This window comes from Chlorocebus sabaeus, chromosome 13 (assembly GCF_047675955.1).
Source record: "Chlorocebus sabaeus isolate Y175 chromosome 13, mChlSab1.0.hap1, whole genome shotgun sequence".
Lineage (NCBI taxonomy): Eukaryota > Metazoa > Chordata > Mammalia > Primates > Cercopithecidae > Chlorocebus > Chlorocebus sabaeus.
Window position 1 is genome coordinate 55,532,238 of NC_132916.1, and position 14,575 is coordinate 55,546,812.

General features: G+C 41.0%; 1 protein-coding gene across 4 annotated transcripts in view; it reads left to right on the forward strand.

Moving 5' to 3' along the window:
* Nucleotides 1-2,147: 2,147 nt before the first annotated feature.
* The window catches only part of AKAP7 (A-kinase anchoring protein 7), a 144,679-nt gene continuing 132,251 nt past the window's right edge, over nt 2,148-14,575 (forward strand). Inside the window, exons 1-2 of one of the 4 annotated variants that reach the window (XM_073022476.1) lie at nt 2,148-2,684; nt 6,404-6,535. In XM_073022476.1, coding sequence (XP_072878577.1) covers nt 2,198-2,684; nt 6,404-6,535 — 619 coding nt within the window. In that variant the 5' untranslated portion in view covers nt 2,148-2,197. The remainder of the gene's footprint in view (nt 2,685-6,403; nt 6,536-14,575) is intronic. The other 3 variants (XR_005241285.2, XM_008007037.3, XM_008007036.3) reach the window with 3 other exon arrangements.

Sequence of the window (14,575 nt, forward strand, 5' to 3'; positions counted from 1 at the left end):
TCTTCACTATGATTGTGGACCACATTTTTGCAGCTTTTATTTCTGCAGTTACTTATGTTTCTTTCTCTGCTATTGCGTCCGGAATTGGTGGGTTCTTGGTCTCGCTGACTTCAAGAATGAAGCCGCAGACCCTCACAGTGAGTGTTAACAGTTCTTAAAGATGGCGGGTCTGGAGTTTGTTCCTTCAGATGTTCAGATGTGTCTGGAGTTTCTTCCTTCTGGTGGGTTTGTGGTCTCGCTGACTTCAGGGTTGAAGCTGCAGACCTTCACGGTGAGTGTTACAGTTCTTTAAGGGGGCACATCTGCAGTTGTTCATTCCTTCCAGTGGGTTCATGGTCTCGCTGGCTTCAGGAGTGAAGCTGCAGACCTTCACGGTACGTGTTAACAGTTCTTAAAGATGGCGTGTCCGGAGTTTCTTCCTTCAGATGTTCAGATGTGCCCAGAGTTTCTTTCTTCTGGTGGGTTCTTGGTCTCACTGGTTTCAGGAGTGAAGCTGCAGACCCTCACATGAGGTGAATGTTCCTGCTCATAAAGACCGCAGGAACCCGAGTGAGCAGTAACAAGATTTATTGCAAAGAGCAAAAGAACAAACGTTCCGCAGAATGTAAGGGGACCCCAGCAGGTTGCTCTGCTGGTTGGGGCAGCTGGCTTTTATTCCCTTATCTGGCTCCACCCACATCCTGCTGACATTTTACAGAGTGCTGATTGGTGTGTTTAAAAATCCCTGGGCTAGATACAGAGTGCTGATTAGTGCATTTACAATCCTTTAGCTAGACACGAAAGTTCTCCAAGTCCTTACTAGATTAGCTAGACACAGAGCACTGATTGGTGCCTTTACAGATTGGTGCGTTTACAGATCTTGAGCTAGACACAGAGTGCTGATTGGTGCATTTATAATCCTTTAGCTAGACATACGCCTGCATTCCTCAGCCCTTCCGCAGTTGATGGGACTGCACCCCAGGAGCAAGGGTGGCACCCATAGGGGAGGCTTGGGCCGCATGGTAGGGGCTCAGGCATGACGGGCTGCAGGTCCTGAGCCCTGCCCTGTGGGGAGGCGGCTGAGGCCTGGCGAGAATTAGAGCGTGGCGTGGGGGGACCGGCAATGCTGGGAGACCCTGCACACCTTAGGCAGCTGCTGGCCCGGGTCTAAGCCCCTCAATGCCCGGGGTCGGCAGCTAGCCGGCTGCTCTGAGTGTGGGATCCTGGAGTCTACCCTGCCCGGAAGTCACGCTGGCCCATGAACGCAGCATGCAGCCCCGGTTCCCGCCTGCGCCTGTCCCTCCACACCTCCCCACAGGCAGAGGGAGCTGGCTCAGGCCTTGGCCAGCCCAGAGAGGGGCTCCCACAGTGCAGTGGTGGGCTGAAGGGCTCCTCAAGTGCCGCCAGGGTGGATGCTGAGGCCAAGAAGGTGCTGAGAGCACGAGGGCTGCTAGCACGTTGTCACCTCTCACTATTACATGATCAGCTCCATAAGTAAAAGACCTGTCTTACCTGCACATTCTCAGCACAGAGCTCAGGCATTAAATAAATATTAGGGGAACTGGTTGTACTTTTCTACCAGCTCATAAATGGGCATCAGATACTCAACGTGTTAAAATTATTTGAAAATCAGAGTAACTAGTTTGCTGACTTCTAGTGTGCAGCCTTTATGCCAGCTGTTGTGGCTGTGCAGGGGTCTTTTCTTCCATCCCTATTCTAGGATGCATTCAACATAAGCGAAGTGTTATTACTCACGAAAAGTGCTAATATGTGGACGGATGCACCTAATGTTTTTGTTCCCTGGTTTCTTTGCACTAAAACCAATCCCAATAGCATTGTTTCAAGTGAAAGGTTATTATTATTTTTTAAACTAAGTAAATTGCTTTTTCTCCCAATTTACTCAAAGCAGTACCTTACACTACAAAAACTAGCAACTGGTTTCCTCTTAATGTCTAAACAACATCATTGTTAAAAATTAGAGATTTTGTCACAATTTGTATTTTTTAAAGGTAAGGTAAATAAAGTATCTTATTATACAGAATTACAAGGTCTCATTCTTGTACATTTCGCTCTTCCCAAATATTCTGCAATCAGAACCCTGATTGCAAAACTAAGTACATGGGTTTTCAAAAGACACCGGGCCAGAGAATTCTTTCATCCTAGTCCCAATCTCGCCCCTGAAAGCGTGGGACAGGAAAGGCTGCGCCACGGGATATAAATGAGGGCTTATAAGGCCGTCGGAGGCCGCGGGGCTTGGGAGGCAGGCAAGGACCCAGCGTTTCATTGCAAAGTCGAGACGACCTGGGCTGCCGTGACGCCGCAGTCGCCGGCCTTAGTTTCCCCCGCCCTGCCCGAGCGCGGCCGCGCCTCTCGCTCGAATCCGGGTACTGCCGGCGACTCGGGTCGGTCCCTTCCGGTTGGTTCCGGCGTCCGGCCTGACATGCCGGCGCTGCGGCTGCTGCCGCTGCTGGCGCGGGGGCTGCGGCTTGGGAAGCTCCGCGCTTCCGCAGGCCTGGCCTCCGCTGCCCGGGCCCACGCCGCTTGTTGCTGGACCCCGCCCCGGCCCAGCGCACTACCCTCGGGCCCCGGGCCCCGCCCTGGCCTCAACCTCTCCTCCAGCCCCTGTTTGCGGCCCGCCACCGCCGCTGCCGCCAGCCCATACGCGCCGCCCGCATGCGCCGCGACCATGGAGCGCGCCGAAGCGGGTGAGACCTGGCTGTCCAGCGGGCCGGGGCGGGGGCGACAGGAGCCGCGGGGGCTTGGACCCGCTCTGTGCTCGACCTCTGGGAGGGCCTGACCCGCGCCGGCCCTGCTCCGAGTCTCCCTCCTTCCAGAAAGGACTCAGGGTAGTACCGAGGAGCCGGGTGCAACCGAGTGTACGTCGGTGTTGCCTGTAGCGAAGCGTTTTAATGCACGCATTGTGGGTCCGACAGGAGGCGGGGGTATGAGCCCATCCCCGAGTTTCACTTTTCTTTTTCCCTTTCTCATCCTGTGACCCTTTGCACAAACTTAATGCCAATACACATTGCTTTCGACGGTGTCGATGTGGGTAAATGTAAACAAAACCTAGTAAAATCTCGATTGTATCTTATATCACAAATATTAAGCACCTGAACCACCATACTGTCTCACTTAGGATTTTCTGCCAGGTTTGGACATGACCAATTTTAAAACTGGCGCCAAGTCTATACTAGTGCCCGGGATGAAATTCCAGTTTGGGTCAGCGTTTGTTGTGAATTGAACTTTGTGAGTGGAGCGTGTTAGGGGTTGGACTTTCGGTAAAAGGGACCGCAAACCAATTAGAGAAAAGGTGCTCCTCTGCAAGATTTTCATAGGATAAACTCATACAAGAGTATAAAAAGCATAAAAACGTTAACGTGTGCTATATAAATAGCAGTTAACTCATGTAAATATGTTTACAATTGTTAAGTGAATTGAGTGATGACAGTGAGTTTTTGCAATTAGGAAACGCATGGGAATGGAAATTGTTAAGGAGAAAAGAGCCATACTCCAGTTCCTTGTTTAAGTGCCGTGGCTTTGCAATTCAGGATCCTGTTAGCATATCTGTGTATTTTCCATACTCATATAAAGTTTAAGATGTTTGTGGAGGTTACTTCTTCCTTTCATCCATTTTCGGACATTATTAACTTATTTTGTCCGTTTCTCCCCAATAATTTGGATTGTACTTTTGTTCCCTTTTTATGAGGAGGAAAGGAAAGCCTGGAGGTCAGGTAACTTGTTGATTTCTACACCGCGGTCAACATTTACTAACGTGTAAGATGTTAATACTATTTTTAGTAGCTAAGCCAGGACTAGAATGGATGCCTTTGGCCCTTTCTAGTTGTTCTTAGGAATAAACTTATTTATTTGTTTATTTATTTAGAGACAGGGTCTTGCTCTGTTGCTCAGGTTGAAGTGCACTGGCGCGATCACGGCTCACTGCAGCCTGGATCTGCTGGAATCATGCCAACCTCCTGTTTCAGCCTCCCCAAGTAGCGGGGACTGCAAGGTCCGTGCCAACATGCCTGACTAATTTTTGTATTTTTTTTTTTTTTTTGTAGAGACGGGGTCTTGCCATGTCACCCAGGCTTGAACTCCTGGGCTCAAGCAGTCCTCTCAGAGTGCTGGGATTACAGGTGTGAGCCAACTTGCTCAGCTGGGATAAATTTACTATTTACCTAGTTGAGTGATGAGAGACTTACTTAGCAAAATTGAGTAGTCATTTATTATCCAGGTAGGAAACTTGCATTTTGTGTGACAGTGGGCGAACTGTCCATACCCTTTTTACACTCTTTTTTTTGAGACAGAGCCTTGCTCTGTCGCTCAGGCTGGAGTGCAGTGGCACAATCTCGGCTCACTGCAACCTGCGCCTCCTGGGTTCAAGCAATTCCTCTGCCTCAGCCTCCTGAGTAGCTGGGACTATAGGTATGTGGACTATAGGTGTGTGCCACCACGCCTGGCTAATTTTTTGTGTTTTTAGTAGAGATGGGGTTTCACTGCGTTAGCCAGGATGGTCTGTATCTCCTGACCTCGTGATCTGCCTGCCTTGGCCTCCCAAAGTGCTGGGATTACAGGCGTGAGCCACCTTGCCCGGCCCTGTTGGCCTATTTTTGATGAAGTCATTTGCTTCACCTATATTTTAATATTAGCATATATTTAAAGGTATGGTTTTATAATGTACTTAAAATGTATGTATTGTTTTTCTTAGAAAGGTAATATTCAATTTTGAAACGTTTGAATAGCAGAAATGAGAAACATATGAATATATTCAGCATAGTTGTCAGCATTTACAAGCAGTTTATACTGTTTAGCCTTGGTCACATAGGTGGAAGAAACTTACCTTGAGTCTCAAATGAGACTTTGGAATTTTGAGTTAATGCTGGAACGAGTTGACCTTGGCGGACTATTGGAAAGAGATGATTATATTTTGCAGTGAGATTTAGGTGGCCAGGGGCAGAATGATAATAGTTTTTATGTTTGTCTCTTCCAAATCCCATGTTGAGATGTAATCCGCAATGTTGGAGGTGGGGCTTGGTGGGAGGTGTTTGGGTCATGGGGTCAGATCTCTCATGAATGTCTTGGTGCTCTCTCTGCGGTAATGAGTTCATGTGAGATCTGGTTGCTTAAAAGAGGCTAGCATCTCTGCCTCTCTGTCTTGCTCTTTTTCTTGACATGTGACACGTTGGCTTCCCTTTGCCTTGCACCACGATCTTAAGCTTCTGGAGGCCCTCACTAAAGCAGATGCTGGCACTATGCTTTGTGTGCAGCCTGCAGAACTAGGAGTCAAATAAACCTCTTTTGTTTAGAAATTACCCAGCCTCAGGTATTCCTTTATAGTAATGTGAATGAACTAATACAACAGGGGTGTGGGTGTGTGAACAATAGTAGAGATTAATCAAATTGCAATAAAATTTTGTGTTTTCTGGCATGTATGTTAACTATGGCCTATCGTCATAGCTATGTTGTAAGCCATATTCTTAATGGAATATGTTTTACAGATATTATATCTCAAAATAGAGTATTACAAGACAATGAATTAAAGGACTTCTTTAATATCTTGAGTGGTAAATTAATCTTTAGTAAATATCTAGAGTAAAAATTATATTAGTATTCCAGGATCTGTTCAATCTTATTAGTTCAGACAGCATTTGTGTCTGTCAATAAAGGCATGGATTATAATGGCACTGGGGACACTACCATCTGATAAATGTAGCAATGAACTTTATCAATTTAAACATACACCTTCTTTCTCTTACCTCCACCCAAGGTATAAGATTGTTTTACCCATAGCAAGAAAACAAAACGAAAAAAAGACTAAATAGGAAATATGGCTTTAAAGTTAGTACATGACCATGGGAGAGGAGTTAGGGAAACTGTAAGATCATTTGCTTCTTAATAATTGAATTTTCAGAAAAGCATTACTTAGAACCATGTATTTTAAACTAAATTTCCAGTATTAAATGTAAAGATGGAGAAAAACAACTTGAAAGTCTTTATTGAAGAAAAAATTATAGGCCAGAACTGTACAAATAAGAGCATATAAGTGATTTTGCTAAAAATAAGAATGAGAATGACTGACAAAACCTTGATGGTTGTTTTAAAAGGTATGTGAAAAAATATGTAGTTTTAGAGTTAAAATATAGCTATAAAAGATCTTGAGGATTACTGATTGACTCAGTTTTCATCTAATTATACGTTGAATACTGTGTTTTAAAAAATGATTGAAGCTTTGTAAGTGTGTACAAAAATATATAATGTGGTATAAATGTTTATAACTTTATGATATATTTGAACACAAGTGGTACTTTCTTAACAGCTGTTAATTTATATTGAATTCAGTTAGCTGAGTTATTTTCATTTAGGATATAAGTTTAAAAAATAACAAGTTAAATAATCCTTTTTTTCTGTTTGTGAAATGTTAAAGGAGAAATTAATTCCAATGAGTGTGAAAATGAATCAAGAAAAAAGAAAATGTCGGAGGAATTTGAAGCCAATACTATGGATTCTCTGGTAGACATGCCATTTGCTACTGTAGATATTCAGGATGACTGTGGAAGTAAGTACTTTATTAAGTAAACGTGTATTTAGAAGCAATGAGTAGTAAATTTAGTTGTATATATGTTATATATATATTTTTTTCTTTGTAAGTTATTTCACTTTTAGTACTTATGTTTTTGAGTTTTAATTTTGATTTCATTTCATTTATTTATTCTAGTTTTTTGAGACACGGTCTCACTCTGTCATCCAGGCTGGAGTGCAGTGGTGTGATCACAGTTCACTGCAGTCTTGACCTCCTAGTCTCAAGCAATCCTCCCACCTCAAACTTCCTGGTGGGAGGTAGCTGGGACCACAGCCATGTGTGCCACCATGACCGGCTACTTTTTTTTTTTTTTGGTAGAGATAGAGTCTTGCCATGTTGCCCAGACTGGTCTCAAAGTCCTGGGCTCAAGCCATCCTCCTGCCTTGGCCTCCAAAAGTGCTGGAATTACAGATGTGAATGATTGTGCCTGGCCAAGTTTTGTTTTGTTTTTATTTAATAGTTTTTAAATAGATATTATAATCTTATATATTATATACATTATCCTATATATAATATTGTAATATAGATAATATATTGGTATAATAATATATTATCATATTCATGTATAATAATAATCTGTGATAAAATAATCACAGATAATATTGACATGTCTCACAAAATGTTGAGCCAGCTCATTCTTTAGTTTATAAGCTACTTCTGAAAATAATGGGCTAGATAATGCCCTTGATTATTGTGGAGCCACTGTTGATTTCAGCAGTACCCATTTATCTAACACATGTTTACTAGCTGTTTGGTATCCTCTAAGCACTTTGCTAGGCATTGGGTGGGTCCATCAGTGAACAAGATGGGCATTATCACTGCCCCAATGGAGCTCAAGAGGCTAATATTGAGAATAGGTCAACTTTTAATTAAATATTCATGTATTGGACTGATTCAGTCCTTGAGAGCTTCATTCACAAACTTTAGAGCAACAGTGCTTACTTGATTGAAATACTGCTGGAATTACATAAATATCCAAATATGTGTTTTGGCCAGATGCGGTGGCTCATGCCTATATTTTTAACACTTTGGGAGGCTGAGATGGGAGGATCACTTGAGGCCAGGAGTTTGAGACCAGCTTGGTCAACATAGCGAGACCCCCATCTTTATTTTAGTAAAATAAATAAATCTAAAAAAAAATCTGTTTTATGTCATTGTAAAAACAATACTGTCCATGATATTTGGGTTTACCTCCACTGAAAATGTTAAAGATTTGCCTATTGTCCAGGTTACTTGTGGGGAGGAAAATAAGGAAAAGCATCAATATATTCAAATATTTATTGACTACATACTCTGTGCCATTCGGCTGTTTGCAGTCTTACATAAAGCCTTGCCGTGGTTTGATATGCTTTCTTCATGACTAGGGCTCTGTGGCATAAGAAATCATCTGCTTTAGTCTCTTCATTTTGAGAAAAGAAAACTGACTTAAAGCAGTTAAGTAAATTAAATTCACACAGTAGGAAAGAATTAGTTACAGAATCTGGTTTCTGATTTATTAGTCATTTCTTTGATGGACATTTGTAGCCAGGCATTGTGTTGGACATTGGGAATGTTGAAACACATGACAGTCTTGAACGTCAAAAAGCTCCCAGCTTCTTTGGGGAGCCAGTCTGTTGACAGCTATCATCTCGTAAGATGAACGCCGTACAGGCTGCTCTAGAAGTGCGTGGCGTGAGGATGTGTGCAGGGAGGCATCTAACCTGGGTGTGTGAGGAGAGGGTGTTAGGGAAGCCTTCCTAGGTGTTTGGCGAGAGTAGAGGCTTGGAGGATGAGTATGAACTATCCAGGGCTCTTGAAATTATCTGATCTTCAGAATTTTCTACAGAGCGATGTAAAAGCACAGATTCTTCTTTTTCAACCTTTGCCTCCTACCAGGGAATCTTTTTGTTTAAAAATTTTTTTAAACATCTCAGGTGATTCTGATGCTTAGCCAGTCTCAGAAACCACACTACTCTTTATCACACTGTCTTCTGGAGGCAGTAAACCTGACTTGTATTTTGGGGAGGTGTGATACTTAAAACATATTAAGTCTCTGGTATTTTATTAAGCAGTCTTTCCCATTCCATAATCCAAGGGGAAAAGGAATCAGGAAGAGGTGTTTCCTATCTTTTCCTTTGCAACTGCCCTGTAGAGAAGAACCATGTTTGTGAGTTTGACAGCTGTTGGGGAAATCTTCACTGAAGAATTTACATACCTGTTAAGTGGAAGATACTCTTAGAAAAAAGTGAGAATAGTGGCCAGGCACGGTGGCTCACGCCTGTAATCCCAGCACTTTGGGAGACCGAGGCGGGCGGATCACAAGGTTAGGAGATTGAGACCATCCTGGCTAACATGGTGAAACCCCGTCTCTACTAAAAATACAAAAAATTAGCCGGGTGTGGTGGCGGGCACCTGTAGTCCTAGCTACTTGGGAGACTGAGGCAGGAGAATGGCATGAACTCAGGAGGCGGAGCTTGCAGTGAGCTGAGATCGAGCCACTGGGCTCCAGTCTGGGTGACAGAACGAGACTCCATCTCAAAAAAAAAAAAAAAGTGAGAATAGCAAGGATTTAATGTTTTCCTCTTAATTTCCTACTTGTTGAGCAAATAAAATGAATATATTTTAAAAATTCAATCACTTCTTTCTGATTTCCCTACTTTCTCTAATTTGGATGTAAATAAAGAAGACTTCTCATGAATAACCATGCTCTGTGTGCCCACCATGGATCTTACTCACTTGCACTTCTCCCTCTGAGCCTTGTTCCAGTCTCTGAATCACTCCCATTGGAGTGCATAAGTTAGATTGGAACAAGAGATGAGTCTGTTCATTCTTCCAGACTATAGGCACTTCTGATTTATACATATCTTACATGTATCTAGTGTATATGAACACATAGCTTGTACTAGCGAAAGCAAGATACTTCCAGAATCCCAGAGAGCAAATAGTATTTCTGTAGCCACCGTATTCTTGTGTCTCTACTGGTAAGAAGATTAATAGCCATTGGGATGAGAAAGAAGGAAGGAGTTGGATGTGTTTGTGGCATGCATTTCATTCCTGCTCTGAAAGCAACAGCTGTTTCTTCAGAGGATGTGCATTGGAAGGATGGCCAGTTCTTCATTATGAACAGGGTCTTTTCTCTCTAGGATATGGTGTATTTTTTATCAAAGAAATGATGTTATCTATGTGTATTAGGGGCTTAGGCCAGTCCACAAAAGTCCTACTTTTAACTAATATATATGCTTTTTGATAATTCAGGCTTTATGAGTTAAAAGTCTTTGTGGATTAGTCTAGACTCCAAACCACCATGTATTATATTACTTTTGTGGGAAGATGGATTTAAAATTCCAGGCTCCAACTTATACATGGGCAGTGTGGTACCAAGGGAAAAACAGAAAACTTGTATTTTAAATTTTGGTTACTTCATTGTCTGCTTGGTCCTTTGACACTTAAAGTGTGAATAAAAATTCCCTCCTGTTTATCTCATAGTGTTGCTTTTTGGCTAAAAAGAGATAATGTATGCAAGAAAGAAGTTAAAAATGTAAAATAATGAATAAATATTATTTACAAAACCTTTGAAACATACCCCTTAGTTATCTAGGGACAACTTACTCTCTCATTTTTATGATAGCATTTACTAAAACACTAAGGAACAAATAGTAAAATTCTTTGCAAACCAGAAACTACTAACTAGTTTTTCTGAAGTGAGATTTTTATAGAAATGTACAAAAACTGAGAGTTTTATTGCCAACCCTTAAACCATAAGAAAGATATAATAATAGTGTTTGTGCCCGAAACACAGTATAATTAGTTTGTGGCTTGAATGGACTGAATTTGGGTTTCTTGTACATTTGGTAATCAGTCTACTCATTTCCTCCATGGTAGATGGCAACCTCAAAATTCTCAGGCTGCTGGTTGTTGCCTGTGGTTCCTTCAGTTTTCTTTGGCGTGTGGAAATTGCGAGTTAACTGCCAAGAAATTCTTGCTAATAGACACCCTGGCAGAGCAATGAGGAAAGTAGCGCTAACAAAAACATCATGGGAAGGGGAATCCTTGGCAGTAGGAAAAAAAAACTCCCCCTGAAATGGTTAGTGTCTTGATTGTCAGCTGCATTGCCTTCAGTGTGAGTGTGGTATCTTGATTAGGCAGCATGTGGTCTGGTTGGGTGAGATGGGTCTTTACGTGTTTTGGTTAATTTTGTTTTTAAGAACAGACTTTTATTAGGGTTATAGTTTAGAATATTATAACAAAAATTAGAAGATAACATGCATTAGAACTAAATATGAGAATGTAAAAGTATATTAGAAGTAAAATATCCAAAGTGTTTGTACAATGGAAATCTTTTAGAAATGATGGGGAGGCTGGGTGCCATGGCTCACATCTGTAATCCCAGCACTTTGGAAGGCCGAGTTGGCAGATCTCTTGAGGGCAGGAGTTTGAAGCCATCCTGGCCAACATGGTGAAACCCCGTCTCTACTAAAAATACAAAAATTAGCCAGGCATGGTGGCACATACCTGTAATCCCAGCTATTAGGGAGGCCGAGGCAGGAGAATTGCTTGAATCCGGAAGGCAGAGGCTGCAGTGAGCCGAGATTGTGCCACTGCATTCCAGCCTGGGCAACACAGCCAGATTCTGTCTCAAGAAACAAAACAAAAAAGGAAATGATGAGGAGACAGTACAACCTCCATAGGGTGGACACGTTTTAGTAGAAAATCCAGCTTAGTGCATGGTTGACTTGGATGGGGTCTTTGCTGTTTACACGGGAAATGTTGTGGGTCAGTTGATTATAAACCCAGTAAACCATCCAGAAAAACATTTGGGTTGCTGCTGTTCTGCTTCTGAAAGTAGAATGGAGAGTCATTCTGCTGTTGGGAATAGCTTAGTGTGCTTCCCACAGTGTGACTTTGTGGAGATTTTTAGTTTAATTGATTCTAGTCTCTTAAGGGAATCACAGTTCTTAACTATCAAGCCACATTTATTGAATTTATTTAGGGATGGGATCTCATTATGTTGCCTAGGCTAGTCTCAAACTCCTCGGCTCCAGTGATCCCCCCACCTCAGTCTCTTGAGTAGCTGGGATAATAGGTATGCACCACTATGCCTGGTCTCAAGTCACATTTAAATCAAGTCTTTTGATTTTCTTTTTTTTGGTGTGTCGTGTCTTCCCTAAATGTGGAATTCAGTTCTCCTTATATTAAAATGCTTATAATTCTTATTTTATGTCACACAGAATTCTACTCTGTAATTGGAGATTTTGAAGATATGGGAAATCGTAATTTTGCTACTTATTAATCCTAACAAGTCATTATATTTAAAAAATACTTAGATTTTAAACATCTTAAAATATAAATTGAAACTTACCTTCACCTAAAATTTTTTTTGTAGAAAAATGCTATATCAAATAAAGATTGAATCTTTGTACCTGATATAATAGGTGGTTACCCTGAGTCAATTAAAAAAATAAAAGATAAATTGTTTTCTGTGTCCTCTATAATTAATTGGGGAAGCATATACTACATATTCCAAATGTTATTATGAGAGAGCTTGAGGCAAATATCTGCCCCAAACAACATAAATTGTTGATATCTTTTCTTTTGTTAAAAAATAAGAAAATGAATAAAAATTGGAACAAGCCCAATCACTAAATTAATTCAACACATATTTATTGAGTGTGTTATGTACTAGGTACTGTTGTTGGTGCTGAACTGAGGATGTAGTTAGTTCAGCTAGTGTGTACTTTTTCCAGGCTCAAGTTCATTCATTATCGATGACATTGGCATAATAATGGTAACTGTCTCACAGGATTGTTGGAAAGATTCAATTCCTCAATACATGTTAAGTCCTTAAAATGTAACTAGCCTCAGTACATTTTCATTAATTTAGTTTCACCAGATTTTTTCTTGCATATGTTTGCCAAATTAAATATTTATTAAAAATTTCCCTTTAAGAGCAATATTTTATCATAATAATATCGAGCACCTCTAGCACATTGCTAAATGCTTATATTTTCTTACCTAATCCTCATAGAAACTTTTTTTGTTTTTTTGAGACATAGTCTTTCTCTGTCACCCAGGCTAGAGTGCAGTGGTATGATCGTTCTCAGCTCATTGCAACCTCCGCCTCCTGGGTTCAAGGGATTCTCCTGCCTCAGCCTCCCGAGTAGCTGGGATTACAGACGCTCGCCACCACACCCGGCTAATTTTTTTGTATTTTTAGCAGAGACAAGGTTTCATCATGTTAGTTAGGCTGGTCTCAAACTCCTGGACTCAAGTGATCCACCTGCTTCATCCTCTCAAAGTGCTGGAATTACAAGTGTGAGCCACTGCACCCAGCACATAAAACTTAAAGAGGGAAAAGGAAAGATTTTTTTTTTTTAAGAAAGTTTTAGTAATTTGCCAAAGATTATTGAGATACTAAAGGGGAATAATTCTATGAAATATACGGGCGGGCGTAGTGGCTCATGCCTGTAATCCCAGCACTTTAGGAGGCTGAGGCGGGTGGATCACCTGAGGTCAGGAGTTTGAGACCAGCCTGGCCAACATGGTGAAATCCCATCTCTACCAAAAATACAAAAAATTAGCTGGGTAGGGTGATGTGTCCCTGTAATCCTAGCTACTTGGGAGGCTGAGGCAGGGGAATCGCTTGAACCCGGGAGGTGGAGGTTGCAGTGAGCCGAGATTGTGCCATTGCACTCCAGCCTGGGCAACAAGAGTGAAACTCAGTCTCAAAAAAAATATTCTATGAAATATAGAAGATAGTATTCTAAGTCATATAGCTAAGGAATTTTAGGACTGGTTACTTCGAAGATTTTAGCTGCCTAAATAACAAGAAAAAATAAATTATCAAAACAAATCTAATTAATTCTCAACCGTTTAGCTAAGAGTAAGTGTGAAAACAATGAACCCACAATAACAGATGGATGACTTAATTTTCCTCATCATTCATTTCTTTGTAGTTTTTGAGGGAATAAATAGAACTTGAGAAAAAATTAGATAATTTACATAAAATGACATGTGGTGTTTCAGTTAAAAAAACAAATACATATATCAGAGAGTTACAGGCTTTGTCAGCAAGACCAGATTCATTACAACACATTAAAATGGCTACTGAAATCATTATGAAAATTAACAAGTGGAATAAATTAAATTTATAAGATGGGTTTATGAGCTGTACTCCAACTGATGACTTTTTTGCTAACCAATGAAGTTGCTCTAAATAATCCAGTTGAAAGGTCCTGGGCATGTGGCCAAATTTTTCTACATTTTGTTCTATGGCCATTGATTTTTGAAATTCTAATTGGTAAACTAGATGATTACATAAATATTTTGTTCCTTATATTTTCATATGAAACTAAAAGTAAAGAATAATATCCAGTTGTATTTTAGAACCTACATTATGATTTCAAAGTGGTAAATAAAATGGAGTTTAGTAATGAAAAGCACATGGATTTTATACTTTGGCCATATATAAATAAATTTTACAGATAAAATCAGAGATGTTATGCAAACAAGAGAGAAGAGATATTGGGGCCGGGCATGGTGGTTCACACCTGTAATCTCAGCACTTTGGGAGGCTGAGGAGGGCAGATCACTTGCGGTCAGGAGTTCAAGACCAGCCTAGCCAACATGTGAAACCCCGTGTCTACTAAAAATACAAAGGTTAGCCGGGCACGGTGGTGCATGCTTGTAGTTCCAGCTATTCAGGAGGCTGAAGCATGAGAATCGCTTGAACCTGGGAGGTGGAGGTTGCAATGAGCTGAGATCGCACCACTTGCACTGTAGCCTGGGCAACAAAGTGAGACTCCATCTCAGAAAAAAAAAAAAAAAGAGAGAGAGAGATTGGGCTCAGTGTGTATCAAGTGTCTGATAAATCAGCAGGGCTCACAGAATTAAGAAAAGTGTATTACAAGGGTCAGTAAAACTGTACTATAGCAATAAATACAGGATTCCTTTTTTCCCCCATGTGTTATTTGGTATTTTAAAACTACACACAGTCTGTAATGCCTAACAAGAAAATTTTAGATTATCCAGTTCAAAGGA